Below are 14,941 nucleotides of genomic sequence, written 5' to 3'. Positions count from 1 at the left end.
CCAAATCGGTTCATAACTGTTGGAGTTATGAGGAAACAAATAAAAAAAAAACAAAACAGAATTGAGAATCTATAATTCTTTTCGAAATCGGTTGAAAATAAACTGTTATTGTGTAATCCGCCATCTTGTACCGCCATTTTAAAATGTCGTTTATTTTTCGTTACCTACTCTTTAAGTTCTCTTATGTTTGACAAAATATACGCCATTCGCCATCTTGTAGTGGCAACCATTTTGAATATTAGATATTGAGTATTGTATTATATTATAACCAAAACTGAAGAATATATTTAAAACTTGCTTTTGCTTGTGTCTTAACTCGATTTCTTGTGCTATAAAATTTTACGTGTCTAACTTCTAAACTAAGAAAATTTCTATGACAATATTCAAGCCCCATTTAATAGGATTTATTTTCAAAATTCCTCTTTTTACTGTTCACCTACGCTGTATAAAGAACCTACTTATCTGCAAAATTTCAAGATTCCAGATTCAGCCATTTCGGCTGCATATTGATATATGAGTCAGTCAATAACTCAGCACACTTTTATAAATATACTAGCGATCCGCCCCGGCTTCGCACGGGTGCAACGCTAAAAAATGTGTTCATTTATGACATTACATTAGAAACCTCTAAAGTTATCATTCTTCCCCTATTATATTACGCATGTCTCTCTCTCTTTGTCCTCTTCATTACTGAAGGTCGTGTCCTTGAAAGGTGTCTGTTGCCTCCTTTATGATGTTACTCCATTTCGCACGGTCTTCAGCTTCTCGCAGGGCAGCTGCAATTGACAGTCCCGTAACGGCGGTCACTTGGTCCGACCATCGATATGGCGATCGTCCGCGTGGTCTTTTTCCCTCTATCCTGCCTACAACCATGTATTACCAACGCATGTATTATACATATAAACCTTCCTCACGAATCACTCTATCTATTAAAGAGAATCGCATCAAAATCTTTTGCGTAGTTTTAAAGATCTAAGCATACATAGGGACGGACAGACAGCGACAGCGACTTTGCTTTATACTATGTAGTGACAGTGATATTTAAGTAATATTGGTTAAATGTAACTAAATTACAAGATTTGATTTAATAAAACTATCAAATATTGCAAATGAAATAGAAGCTTGTATAAACTTTTTTTCCATGGCAATGTTCGTATAATTTGTTATAGTTGTATGGCGACTCTATGGTTCGTGAACTATTTTTACTGTAGCAGCAATTCTTTAAGATGTAAGCACGTTGTGTCACGATGATGTGCACCGTGAATATATACAATGATCAATGATGATTGATTGATTACGTAATAAACGTAATAAATCCTGTAATAACTATAGTACTTACCTTACAACACGTTTTTTTCTTTCTCCTTCTTTCTAAAAAGGGTCTTTTTTATGGGTGAAAATGGCTTGGCAACCCCGCCTGCGCTAACGGGATACGCTGGCGGAGCACCAGTAAAGGGTGATAGATGAGAATGAAAACAGGCCAGTTAGCCCATCATGATGAATTGACCATGATAGTTTCCAGAAGGAACCGCGAGGAGATCGACCTGGTTGGGTATATTGCTAGCAATGGGATTCTCAGTCTTCATTACTAACAATCCCTTCCCCCTCCCTTCTGAAATGGGTTAACCACTTCATAAAGAAGAAGGTCCTGATTTCGGTTGTATTTTTTTTTGTGTTTGTTCCGTCAGTTTTAAATAGATTTGGTATTTTTTTTTATCTGAAAGTATATATTTAGGTATTGATTAGTCCTGTAGAAATTTTATCACAATCGGTTCAGTAGTTTAGTTTTTAAGCTGACGGCCCACCTGATGGAAAGTGGTAACCGTCGCCTATAGACACGAGCAGTGCCATGGACATAACAGAGTATACTGTTTCGCCGATGATACCTCTCATGCGTTGCCATTCCTGAGGACTCAGATGTTATTCCTCTGTACCCTGTAAATTTACTGCCATATCCCACCCTTCAAACTGAAACACAGCCATGCAAACACAACTGTTTCACGGTAGAAACACGAATGGGATAGAGGTGTCCAAGCAAACGACTTTTGTACGAAGTCTCCTTCTGGTGGTGATCCTAAAACAATTAATAATTATAAAGCAGAGTTTTAATCGTAAATTAAGAGAATAAAGCCATATGTTACAGTTGATAAAGGTAAAAATTTAATACCACACAACCTTGAGTGGTTTGAGTATTTGATGAAATGCATACCTACATGCAAAGTCAATGGGCCGTAACAAATATGACATAACTTTTTGTTCTAGCTCCACCTCTCAAAAATTGAACGCTCCATTGCATCTTGTTAAAAGTACTATTAAATGTGTCCGCTTTCGTATATATTTGTACCTAATTAGATTTTTATTACAACAAAAATAATAATAAAAACTTTAATTAAAAGAAATTTAGAAACCAAAGACTTTTGATCTGTGCCAATAATTTATCATTGGTTTAAAAACAAAATAATATCCAAATCGGGAAATAAAACAATGAGAGAATAAAACAAAAACTATGATTTTTTATTTTAAAACTATGATTTTTGCTATAACATTCTTATTTATAAATTTGTGTGTATGTGTAATATAATAGCTCAACCGATCATCGTTTGCTAAATTTGACATACATATATACACGTACTATTTGAGATACAGAGGAATAAGGTCATTTTCTATTCTGATTAATTTTATATATCCTCTTTACAGAGACGAAGTTGCGGGTAATAACATATTTTATACAATTACGCACGCACGCACGCACGCACGCACGCACGCACGCACGCACGCACGCACGCACGCACGCACGCACGCACACACACACACACACACACACACACACACGCACGCACACGCACACGCACACGCACACGCACACGCACACGCACACGCACACGCACACGCACACGCACACGCACACGCACACGCACACGCACACGCACATACACACGCACACGCACATACACACTCAAACACACATGAGCGCGCGCGTGCGTTCGGATGCACGCTCACACATATACACACAATTCAATGGTATTTCGTTCTTTTTGAATTTGGTTGAAAAATTATAATCAAAATAATACAACAGTAATATACAAATGTACTGATACAATTTTAATTTGAATTTTTAATTTTTAATTCAATTTACAGAATTAACAACTCGAGTTGTTACTGGTTGAATCAAATTAGAATCGCTAGATGCAGCGGTTACATTTTTAAATTCATTTTCAATTTCTAGAAGCGTCTTTTCTTTGGTCTCAGGCATAAATTTTATAAAAAATAGTAAACTGTAACTACATATACCAGCATACACTAAATATGTACCGTGAAATTCAAAAGATTTCTTTAAAAATCGAAAAGATTTAATTGCAGTGAATTCTGTTATTGAAAAATACATAGCATTGATGCCTGCTGAGAAACTACGGTATTCTAAAGAGAATATTTCTCCTTCTACAGTAAATGTGAGAGGGAATATACCAACGAATATTGATAATAAAGTCAAATGTGTTAATACGACACCTACAATTGGACGATCAAATGGCAACAAATTGGCAACTTTACAGTAAGAATACAAGGCTGTAGTGAGCAAAACAAATATATTAAAATTAAGAATTGTAGACAGAATAATTCTTCTTTTACATTTCCTCATTACAAATGTAGCAATTATATTATAAAATAGGCCTAAAATATCTAGAGTTACTAATTGTATGTTAATATCTATATTGGGACCAGATAAGTTGGAGAAAACCTCTCGTACATAAATAATAATAGTGTTTCAACCACACCAATTGCCAAAAGTATGTAAATGTAGCATTATTAAAATTGTCATGTAACATTCTTTCAATTTTAAGGCGTGTATATTTTTTTAAAAGCTTTCTTTTTGTATTTATCACCAATTATTTCGATGTATTCTTTTCTATTTTATTATTTTCTTTCGTATTTATAATGCGTTTAAGTTCTTCTAACTCGTTTACTTCCTCGCCTCTGAGCCAAAGAAAAACCTTTTTGGATTTTTCGTGTTGACCTCTCTCCGCCAACCAGATGGGAGATTCTGGACTTATTAGTATTATATTCAGGCCCACAAAAACAATGAATGCGCTAATCAAAGCCGTCAATCTCCAACTGAAATAAGATCCTAACACGTGAACGAATAAAGCTGCAATTGATATTTTAATGATCATTACTGACGTGAACAATGCTCGATGTTTCGGATTTGCGTATTCAGCAATCACAATAAATAGTACACACATTGCTGTGCCCATGGCGAATCCTTGGAAAAGCTTACCAATGAGTAGTGAAGTGATTTTTACTGAAAATTATACATATCCAGCCTGTTAGAGACATTATAATAGCGACTAGACTCGCTGCTTTTCGCCCGTAATTGCCCATTATTATTGGTGTTGAATTATTAAACCTATAAATAAAGTAAAGTCATGTATGGAAGCTGAAATAAAAAAAATTAAAGTGACTTAATATAAAATATATTATAAGCACTTGTATATATTAAAAAGATATAATGAAATATACATGTTTTTCTTAATACTACAAAGGTAGCAAACAAGCATAAAGCCCGTGTGATGGTAAACGGTCACTGTAGCCTATGGACGCCTGCAACACTTGGAGTGTCACGTGCGCGTTGCCAACCTTGAAAAAACCTTAATATACCTTTTTTGAAAAACATACTGTGGTCTCTAGAGGGAACCTCGGCAGCAACAATTCACAGCCTGATCGTTTGCGGGAGACAATTCCTTTGAAACCACACAGTATGTGACCATTTAGGTTCAAGGGTGTAAGAATGAAAAAATATGTTAACAGTATCTAAATATTGTAGTTACAATATGAAAAAAAAAAATTATGCAAGTACACATACGACTAAACAGTGTGTGTACTTGAGAGATATTTAAGAAAAATTACCAGAGGGAGACTTTGTACAAAAGTCGTTTGAGTACCGTGAGCAGTACCGTGGACATAACAGAGTATACTGTTTCCGCCCATGATACCCTCCGTGCGTTGCCACTCCTGTAGACTCAGGTGTTATTCCTGTGTACCCTGTAAATTTACGCCATATCCCACCCTTCAAACCGAAACACAGCTATGCAAACACAACTGCTTTACGGTTGAAACACGAATGGGACAGAGGTACCTAAGCCAACGACTTTTGTACAAAATCTCCCTCTGGTGCCATCGAAAATTTATATTTTTTAACTCAGTTGTCGGTTGTAAATATACAATAAATGGTAATATATAATATTATCATCTTCATATCAGCCTTTAACTGTCCACTGCTGAACATAAGCCTCCCCTTGGGGGGTTTGCCAGTAGTTGCCACGCTTGGCAGGCGAATTCGCAATCGCAGTTAGGCTTTGAAGATGTTTTAAGAGGACCACTGCTCCCCATCCCTCTACCATAAGCTCCCTTAGTCGCCTCTTACGACACTCACCAGAAAGGAAGGGGTGGCCTATTCTATGTTAGGACAAACACGGCCAAATATATAATCATACTAAACTACAATAATTTCTGCCAAATATCTTTTACTCAAAACAAATGCAACAATATAACAAATACACAATACTAGTTAATAAAATTTAAATTCAGCACTAGTCAAATGAAGTAGATTATAGAATAATAAATATTTAACCATTAAATAATAAATAAATTGTAACAGTCTATAAATTATATACAAAACTTTTGTTTAAAGAATGCAATATTGCAAAAGTACATTGCAAAGGTTTAGTTTATAAAAATACATCTGTAGATTCATCTCTGTTTCTTGTAACTTTACTTTTAAATTCGTTTTCTATATCCAGAAGAGATTTATCTTTTGTCTCAGGCAGTAATAATGCAACTATAACTAAAGAATAAATACAAATAACACCATACAAACTGTAAACACCATAAATATTAGTATTGTTGTATAAAAGAGAAAATGTTTTCAAAACTATAAATAAATTTAATGAAGATAACACAGCCGATACAGAACTCGTCATACTTCGACTTTCCAATGGGAATATTTCACCAGAAATAACCAGTGGTAATGGTAGTGAGCCTATAGCAATTGATAATATATGAACGTACAACAAAATTAATCCAATAACAGGTTTGCCAATAATCACATTCTTTTCTATTAAGTAAACGTAGCCGGCTATTAAAAACAGTAATGCAATATTCACTCCAGCAGTACAATATATCAGAAGTCTTCTTTTAAATTTTTTAACTATATACATGGCAAGAAAATTACTAAGCAATCTAATTAAATCTACAGACATAATCACCATTGGAATGTTCATTTCTGTTCCAACAATTTTAGTGACTGTAATTATTGGGAAAACACTTATAGCTGGCATACCAGACCAATAGCTGATCATATAAAGATGCAATGATATGATCAAAGGTTTATACACCTCTTTTTTCTTAAATGTCATTTTTAGATTATCCAATTTACATCTCACCGTTTCTGTTATTGTCTGGTTGACTAAATTATGTTTCGACTGATTAAGTTCTGTACTAGTCTTAATCAAATCTTTTAATTCCTGCTCTTCATCGTTCCCTCTAAGCCACCGATAGACTTTCTTACAATCATCGTATTTACCTTTATGTGCCAGTGCACTTGGTGTCTCTGGTGAATATAAACAAATTAATACAGCCACAAAATTAATAATTGTGCAAATAAAGGCAATCAAACGCCATTTTAAATATGAAGCCATCATATGCATAGTTAAAGTCTTTGCAGATATTGCTACACTTATAACTGTCAATAAAGTTCCTCGGTATTTTGGACTAGTGTATTCCCCAACTATGACTGGTCCTGATGTTAAGATGAGGCCTAATGAGATGCCTTGTAAAAATCTTCCAATAAAAATCCAAATCACATCATCTGCAAAAAGTATTAGAATCCATCCTACGAATGATAGAATGGATGATAAAATATTAGTTCTTCGTCGACCACATTTAGCCATTGTACCAGCCACTGCCATGTTTCCGAAAGCAAGTGCAATTCCTGGTAATGCAGCTGAAAAAAAAAAAAACAATAAGAGCATTCAATGTACGAAGTGGTAATATTCAGAAAACAAACGAACTTTTTGTTGGTCCAAAATATAAATCGAGGAACAATTTTTTGAAAATTGTTCAGCTTAGACATGACCAGCATCATGGACGTCATACATAAACTTCTCTGTATATCTTTATTATGAATCTTAATTAGATATTGTAGCTTTGATATGTTGTTGTACCAGCCATTAACTGTTCACTGCTTAACATAGCCTCCCCCATAAGATTTTGGCAGTAGTTGTCACGCTTGGCAGACGGGTTGATAACCGCAGATTGGCTTTTAGTGATGTTTTAAGAGGGACTTGCGACTGGACTGACTGACCTGGCAGGACTGCTACCTATCCTTCCAACATAAGCTCCCTTAGTCGCCTCTTACGACACCCACGGGAAAGGAAGGAGTGATGAAGGAAAAAAAAGAAAATTGTTGTTTTATATATTTAGCTTTTTTGTTGCTTTTTTTTATTTTCATTCTTTTATCTCTTTTACTGTGTATTATGTGTATGTTTGTATTGTAATTTGTGTGCTCTGTAAGTAATATAAATAAATTATCTATCTATCTATCTATTCTAAGTTGCATAAAGAATTGCTTAGAGGCAGAAATACGAGTAGGACAGAGGTATTGAAGCAGCCAATTACTTCTTTACTAATATATTTTCTTGCGATCAATTATAGTGAGACTAAACACAATTCATGTCTTTAAGAAAATATAAGAGAAAGATGAATTAACTTACATATCCACGATCCACATTCGTCGTCAATAGATATACTTGAATCTGGATCCTGGAGTTGATTAACAATAGCGACTGAATAAGCTAGCACCAAGCCGATTTGAGATATATTCAATGCTATCCCCGAAGTTACGAAACACTGTAACAAATCAAATCGTTTGATTAGCTCCTTTTAACTTATAATAGTATATATTTTTAATTTGCAAAAAATACTTTCTTAATTATACAGAACTATCGTACCTACTAGTACAACAATTAGTCCATTACCTTAAGGTTGTTTTAAAAAGATTGCTCTCAGCAATAAGACCGCCTCACTGTACTTATACAATTGTATCGTTGTGTTTGTAAACTGTCTTGCTTATTTCCTATATTGTATAATGCAAATAAAGTATACTTTTAAAATATTGGTAATGAGGGTTCGAAGGGCGCATATATTATTTATAAACGCAATCAGTAAACAAAATAAAACACCAGCTCTTTGAGCTTTCCAATGACAACACTATATTTTTTAAATCATTTATATTCTACAGTTTACAAATGGCCAGTTTGAAGTTTAACATCCTCCAAACGGCAAGAAAAATAAAAGTAATAAAACTTTACTTTTAAAGAAATAATAATTCTATTTTAATGACCGTGTAAAGTTATTACTCTTAACTCTTTATTCTATATCCAGGTAGTTAACCAATAGTACATTTATCAGTTATAAAGACATTGAATAAGTACCTAAACAGTAAATTCCTAAGACAATTTATTTGTCTAAATTATAATCAAATGCAAAATAAAAGAATCTTTAAATAAAAAATATCACAAAAAAAAAACTACATACCTACATTAACGCTTACCTCTTACAACGCTAGCAACGCATAAATATACTAAACAAACAAATTAATGGTCGACTTGAGTGTAACATTGTATTGTAATAAACTTAATTTTAATGTACGTGAAATAATATGTAATATATTAATGCCAGCAAACAAAAAAAAAGTAAGAGTTTTATTTTTAACCTATTCCCCTTTAAACATGATATATCTTTAATTTGCTAGGTATTTTCAAAATTCGGCCACTACGTGTTACAAGTTGCTTATTTTTTGACGACAGATCAGAAGAAGTTGATAACTCACCAGATGGCGGTAAATCGGTGGAAATATTCGGAGTATTGTTTAAGTCAGGAAATTCATTATCTTTATGGACCTCAAGCTTGTAGAGTCTTTGTACTGGCCTCATCTTGGTTCCAAGAGATGTTCGAACTCGTGCTAACCTTTCTACTCCATCCTTACCCTGGATAAGCTGTTCTACAATACCCAAAGGCCATTTTATCCTTTTCTCTTCATTTTCTACTAATACAATATCTCCAATCTTTAATATATCTTTCTTTTCCTTTCCCTTTTGAACTAACACAGTTAAATATTCAGACTTAAATCGTTGTCTAAACTGTTCTCTCAAATTTTGCAAATATTTTAGACGGCGATTTAACGATGTGTTATCGACTATATCTAAATCGGTTACATCTGTCGTAGGTAACGGTTGTATAAATAATGCGGGTGTCAATGGTTCCAAATATTCACCATTATCATTATTTATGTATGTCAGTGGCCGTCCATTCATAATAGCCTCACAATCACAAATTAGAGTTTGTAACTCATCATACGAAACTGATGCTTTACCCAATACACGTTTTAGCAAATCCTTCATTATTCTAATGAGACGTTCCCAATACCCTCCCCACCAAGCGGCAGTGGGTACGTTTATTTTCCAAGCAATGCGTCGAATTGTTGATTGTCTCTGAATCTCCTCCCAATCGAGATTTGTAAGTAGATTTTTAGTCCCTATAAAATTACTTCCTTGATCTGAGACTAACATGTCTACTCTACCCCGACGTGCTATAAATCGGCGAAGCGTCATCATAAATGCTTCTGTCGACAATGACCTGGTTAACTCGAGGTGCACTGCACGATATACTGCGCAAGTGTAGAGCACTATCCAGCACTTTTCTCCATTTCGTAAATATAAAGGACCAGCCAAGTCAACACCAGTATTTTGAAAAGGTGCATTGCATGCCATGCGCTCATTTGGAAGAGGTGCAGCAGGTGCTTGTAAGGGCTGGGATCTATATCTCATGCATATCACACAATTTGAAATAACAGACCTCACTAAGCGGCGACTTCCGATGATCCAATATCTTGTACGAATGTCAGCTATCAACTGATTTGTACCAGCATGTTGCAATTGTACGTGCCGTTGCATCACCATTCTTTTAACTAATACATTTTTCGCCGGAAGTAGATAAGGTGTTTTAACATGATCAGGAAATTCTGAAGATAATAAAATTTTTGTTTTAACTCTAAGTATGCCTTCATCTTCAACAAATATAGTTAGATTTCCATTTCCTTTTTCTATGATCTCTTTACATTCCTTTTGTATTAATTTCAGCACTATTTTCTCAGCGTTAATATATTCATTGACTGTTAATTCACCTTGTCTCCTTTTTGAATTCTTTATATTGTGTAAAAATCTTAAAATCCATGCTGTCATCCTTATTACTTTTGTATACTTAGAGAAGTATTTTCCTATTTCATTTAATAAACTTTTGTCGTTACATACTTGTGCATTACATATGATTTTCTTAGTTTCTGAATTTACTAATCGCTCGTCAACGACCACCTCTGAATGCGGCCACTCTTCTTGTGCTAAAAGAAGCCACTTGGGCCCACACCACCATTTACAGTCGAAGAGTATTTTTGCATTACAGCCTCTAGATGCCAGATCTGCCCAGTTTTGTTCACCTGGAATGTGATACCAATTTTGTGTGTTTGTATGTTCTCTTATTTCTTTCACTCTATTACCCACATATGTATTTAAAGGCAGTTCTCTTTTGATCCAACTCAAAGATACAGCAGAGTCTGTCCAACAGAACTCAGGGCACTTTGACAAGGATAAACCTTTTCTAACATTAACTAACAATCGAGATCCGATCAATGCAGCTAATAGCTCAATTCTAGGAATGGTGATTTTTTCTGGTGGTGTCACTTTGGACTTGGCAGAAATTAATCGTACAGTTACCCCATGCTTGTCTTCTGCTCTAAGTAAGACACATGCACCATAGCCATGTATACTTGCGTCACAAAATAAATGAAGGCTTACCTGAGATTCATTTAAAATACCAGCTGATAATCGACGTGCTAGTCTGCAATCTCTTAAGTAATCGATGTATTTATACCAATCTCGAAACTTAGAAAATAAGTCAGCCGGTAACTCTTCATCCCATGGCAAATTACGACGCCATGTCTCTTGCAAAATTAATTTAGGGATTAACGTAACAGGCGAAGTAAAACCTATAGGATCGAATATTCTTTGTGTCAATGACAATAAGTCCCGTTTTGTTACCTTCTGAAATGTTTCTAGTTTTCGCATGTTATCACAATTACAAAACAATTCATCTGAAATTGTGTCCCAATTAAGACCCAGCACGGATATAATTTCTTTACCCGTTTCATTTATAGCTAAAGATGAGGTTACCCACATTCTAAGATTGAACTTAGCCTTCTCCATGATAAGTTTAGATTCTTCAATAAATTTACGTGTCTCCTTTTCTGTGTCTAAACTCGTTACACAATTGTCCACATAAAAAGACTTTCTTAATCGCTGTGCTGTCTCTTGAAATTTGCCAGTCACCCTTTCGAGATGATGATTAATAGTAGCTGACAATAAAAAGGGACTACATGTTAAACCAAATACTACACGACAGTGTCTATAAACTACTATTTGTTTTAAACTTTCTTCCTCCCACCATAAAAATTTTAAGTAGTTTCTACTTTCAGGTGGTATAGAGATTTGTAAAAATGCTTTAGCTATATCAGCTGTCACGCCAATGGCTCCTAAACGAAAACCGACAAGCATATTAGGAATACGATCTAATAAATTTATTCCCTTTTCTAGTGAAGCATTAAGACTTAAACCATTTTTATCCGTCGCAGATGCATCGAATACGGGCCTTAGTGCTGTAGTCAGACTTGATTCTTTAATCACAGCTCTATGTGGCATATAATGACCAGTATCATGATTAAGTTCAGACGGTGGAACTTTTTCTATTATACCTAAAGAAATCCACTCCTGAAATACTGCATGATACTGATTGAATTTCCCACACGTTACTAATTTTCCTGTCATTGCATTTAACCTATGTTTTGTCTTTTCATAATTAGATAATAGGTCCTCATATCCTGTTTTAAATGGAAGCTGAACTTCATACCTGCCACTTGTAGGGTCCACCTTTATCGTGTTCTCGAAGAAACTCATGACCTCTGCAGTGATTGCCTCCTTAGACTTTACGTCTCTTGGATCATGAATGCCGAGATTTTCCAGCACCCAGAATTCTTTTAAAATATTATTATCACAAGTTAATGTTGTTATAGTAGTATTAGAATTACTTAATACACTAACCTGTACACCCTGAAGAGTCCAACCTAACCTGGTATCAATTGCTATTAGTCCATTGTCCATTTTTATCAACTTACCTGTCAAAAGAAAACCTGCATAATCTGCTCCTATTAACAATTTTATATCAGAACATGTGCCTTTGTCAGTCAACACAATGTTATGCTCACTTAAATGTTTTACTAGCTCAGAATCCTTAAAGTTAATTTTAGGTACATTATTACATATACACTTTTGACTTAAAGCTAACATGTTAATTTCAAAGGAATGGTCTAAACTTTTTATCGACAAATTATAACCTTTATGTTCCTTAGAAATTGTTTTGATACCACCAAATAGTGAGTGAGACAGTACTTCAGTTGTTACAGCAGGAATCTTTAAATAATCAACCACTTCTTGTTTAATGTAGCTACGTTGAGATCCGCTGTCAAACATAGCACGTACGGACATCTTTTTATTTTGATGTTCGATTTCAACGATGACAGTTTGTAACAATGTAGTACTGTGAATAGATGACGCTGTAACTGTATGACTGTCTGTGTTCTGTTTTTGTTCGACTGGTTTTTGATTTCTACATAGGATAGTAAGGTGTCGTTTGTGACATATAAGACATTTTACAAAAGCTTTACAAACTTTGAAATGGTGTCCTTGCTTTAAACAATTGCTGCATGCCTTTTTATTTTTTAAGTGTAGTAATCGTTGTTCTAAAGACATTTTGTAAATTTTGTAACATTCGAGACTTAAATGATTATCTTTATCACACCATATACATACCTTCGACTCTTTATTTTTGGATTTTATTGACATTAAGCAAGCAGCTGATGGTTCTTTATGGGTTTGAATATTAGATGACATCGGACTTAAACCATTTTTTGCCATTTGAATTCTTTGCTCACTCTCCACCTCCCGGCGTAGAAAATTAAGCAAGTTTGTCAACTCGATCTCCATTTGATTACTATGAGTTGTGAATCTCTCCCATGCTCGCAATATATCTTCAGGTAAAGCCGATTCCACCATAGGTAAAATGAAAGCAGCATGCGCTTTAGCGACTCCTAAAGTTTCTAGAGCCCTCAGTTGGGCGCTGAGTTTGTCATATAAATATGTTAAGTCAGGATGTTCATTTTTTTCTAATATTAACGATAAAATTTCTCTGACATATACCTGTATTAATAGTTCCTCACGAGCATAGCGCGATTTCAGGTGTTCAATACATTTGGTATAATTGTCCGCTGATACTGGGTAGCTCTCTATCAACGTACGCGGCTCTGAATCAGGTGTGGTAGCTTGCAATAAATATTGAAACTTATCCTCTGGTGTCAATATGGGGTCTTCATCAATTTTTTTAAAGTGCCCCCAGAATGGTAACCAATTCTTTAGAATTCCGTCAAACCTTACTATTTCCAACCTGGGTAATTGTAGCTTCGCTGGTTTATTAGATTCTTTTTCATTAATTTTATTTATATCTTTATTAAAATTTTCGGCCATTTGCTCGAAACGCGTATCTAGAAGAAGCCATCTTGTTTTGTAATTTTCAGCTTCTTCATATTCTTTCTCGAGCGTATTTTCTGAAAAGTCCGGATCTTCCAGTATTAACGACTGTATTTCTTTATCAATATTATTTAAATTTGCCCATATATCATTCATTTTTCTCCAACAGGCCTTTAAATCGGTCATTTTTATTTCTGACCCGTCCATAATGGCTTCTAGGGAGTTGGTCGTTTTGGTAAATAGGCGTCTCTGTACTGAGCGTTGTTTTAATTTAGCGTCCATTATGAACTTTACGGTCGCCACGTTTAAAATATTGGTAATGAGGGTTCGAAGGGCGCATATATTATTTATAAACGCAATCAGTAAACAAAATAAAACACCAGCTCTTTGAGCTTTCCAATGACAACACTATATTTTTTAAATCATTTATATTCTACAGTTTACAAATGGCCAGTTTGAAGTTTAATAATACTCATTTATTAAAATATATCACTCACTGGTGCCCCGTCAGCACATACCGACAGCACAGGCGGAGTTACCATTCCATTATCATCAATTAAAAAAAAAACTACTGGCACTATCATCTATTAATATAAAATAACTTTTAATTGAAGAAAATATTTAAGATAATGCAAATTAAAGATAATAATGTCAATCGACAATACAGTACCTTGTTATTTACAAAAAGAATCGTGAAAATCGATTCCTAATTTAAACGCGTTCGCGTTGCATAATCACTAAAAATAGGACGAATTTAATACTTCCTTTTAAACATTGTTTAAAAAAATATACGTACTTACTTGCCTCAAAAATGGAGTACCAGTCATTGGTATATCAGGTCAGTATATCCTTTTTGTCATTAGAGTAACAGAATGTAAAAAGAAATAATTGGATTAAATTATATTTAAAAAGTAGGTTTTATTGGAGATACTCAAGTAACAAATGCGATACGTTCAAGGTAGTATTATATCTATAGATCTTATATCTATAGTCGAGTCTACGGTTTAAAAATAACTATAAATTTTCTATAATGTATAATTTACAGTTACAATTTACCCTGCACTTTGGTTATATTTTGTTAAGAGAGGGACTGGCTGAAAACCAGCGCTGTGCAGCTGTTCACATTGCGCTGGGACACTCACAGCATCAGCTGAGCCGGTTCCTTTTGCCTAGTATGGGACACTTTTTGTATATATTTTTTTATATTTTATATTGTAATTGTGTGTTTACTGGCAATAAATGTTTTCTATTCTATT

General features: G+C 34.5%; 1 protein-coding gene across 2 annotated transcripts; it reads right to left on the bottom strand.

Annotated features, from left to right (window-relative positions):
* Positions 1-4,633: 4,633 nt before the first annotated feature.
* On the bottom strand, positions 4,634-14,635 carry LOC113510579 (facilitated trehalose transporter Tret1-like). Of its 2 annotated transcripts, none has more exons than XM_031909655.2 (3): positions 14,482-14,612; positions 7,767-7,902; positions 4,634-6,997 (listed from the first exon to the last, which is right to left on the bottom strand). In XM_031909655.2, the coding sequence occupies exon 3, from the start codon at positions 6,960-6,962 to the stop codon at positions 5,724-5,726; it is 1,239 nt and encodes a 412-aa protein (XP_031765515.2). In that variant the 5' UTR covers positions 6,963-6,997; positions 7,767-7,902; positions 14,482-14,612; the 3' UTR covers positions 4,634-5,723. The 2 variants fall into 2 exon arrangements, with proteins under 2 accessions (XP_031765515.2, XP_026749834.2); XM_026894033.3 differs by having other exon boundaries at positions 4,635-6,997; positions 14,486-14,635.
* Between the last annotated feature and the right edge of the window lie 306 nt (positions 14,636-14,941).

This window comes from Galleria mellonella, unplaced genomic scaffold, assembly GCF_026898425.1.
Source record: "Galleria mellonella isolate WM207_F2 unplaced genomic scaffold, CSIRO_AGI_GalMel_v1 utg352, whole genome shotgun sequence".
In the NCBI taxonomy this organism is placed as follows: Eukaryota; Metazoa; Arthropoda; class Insecta; order Lepidoptera; family Pyralidae; genus Galleria; species Galleria mellonella.
This window is presented reverse-complemented; position numbering and strand designations above follow the sequence as displayed.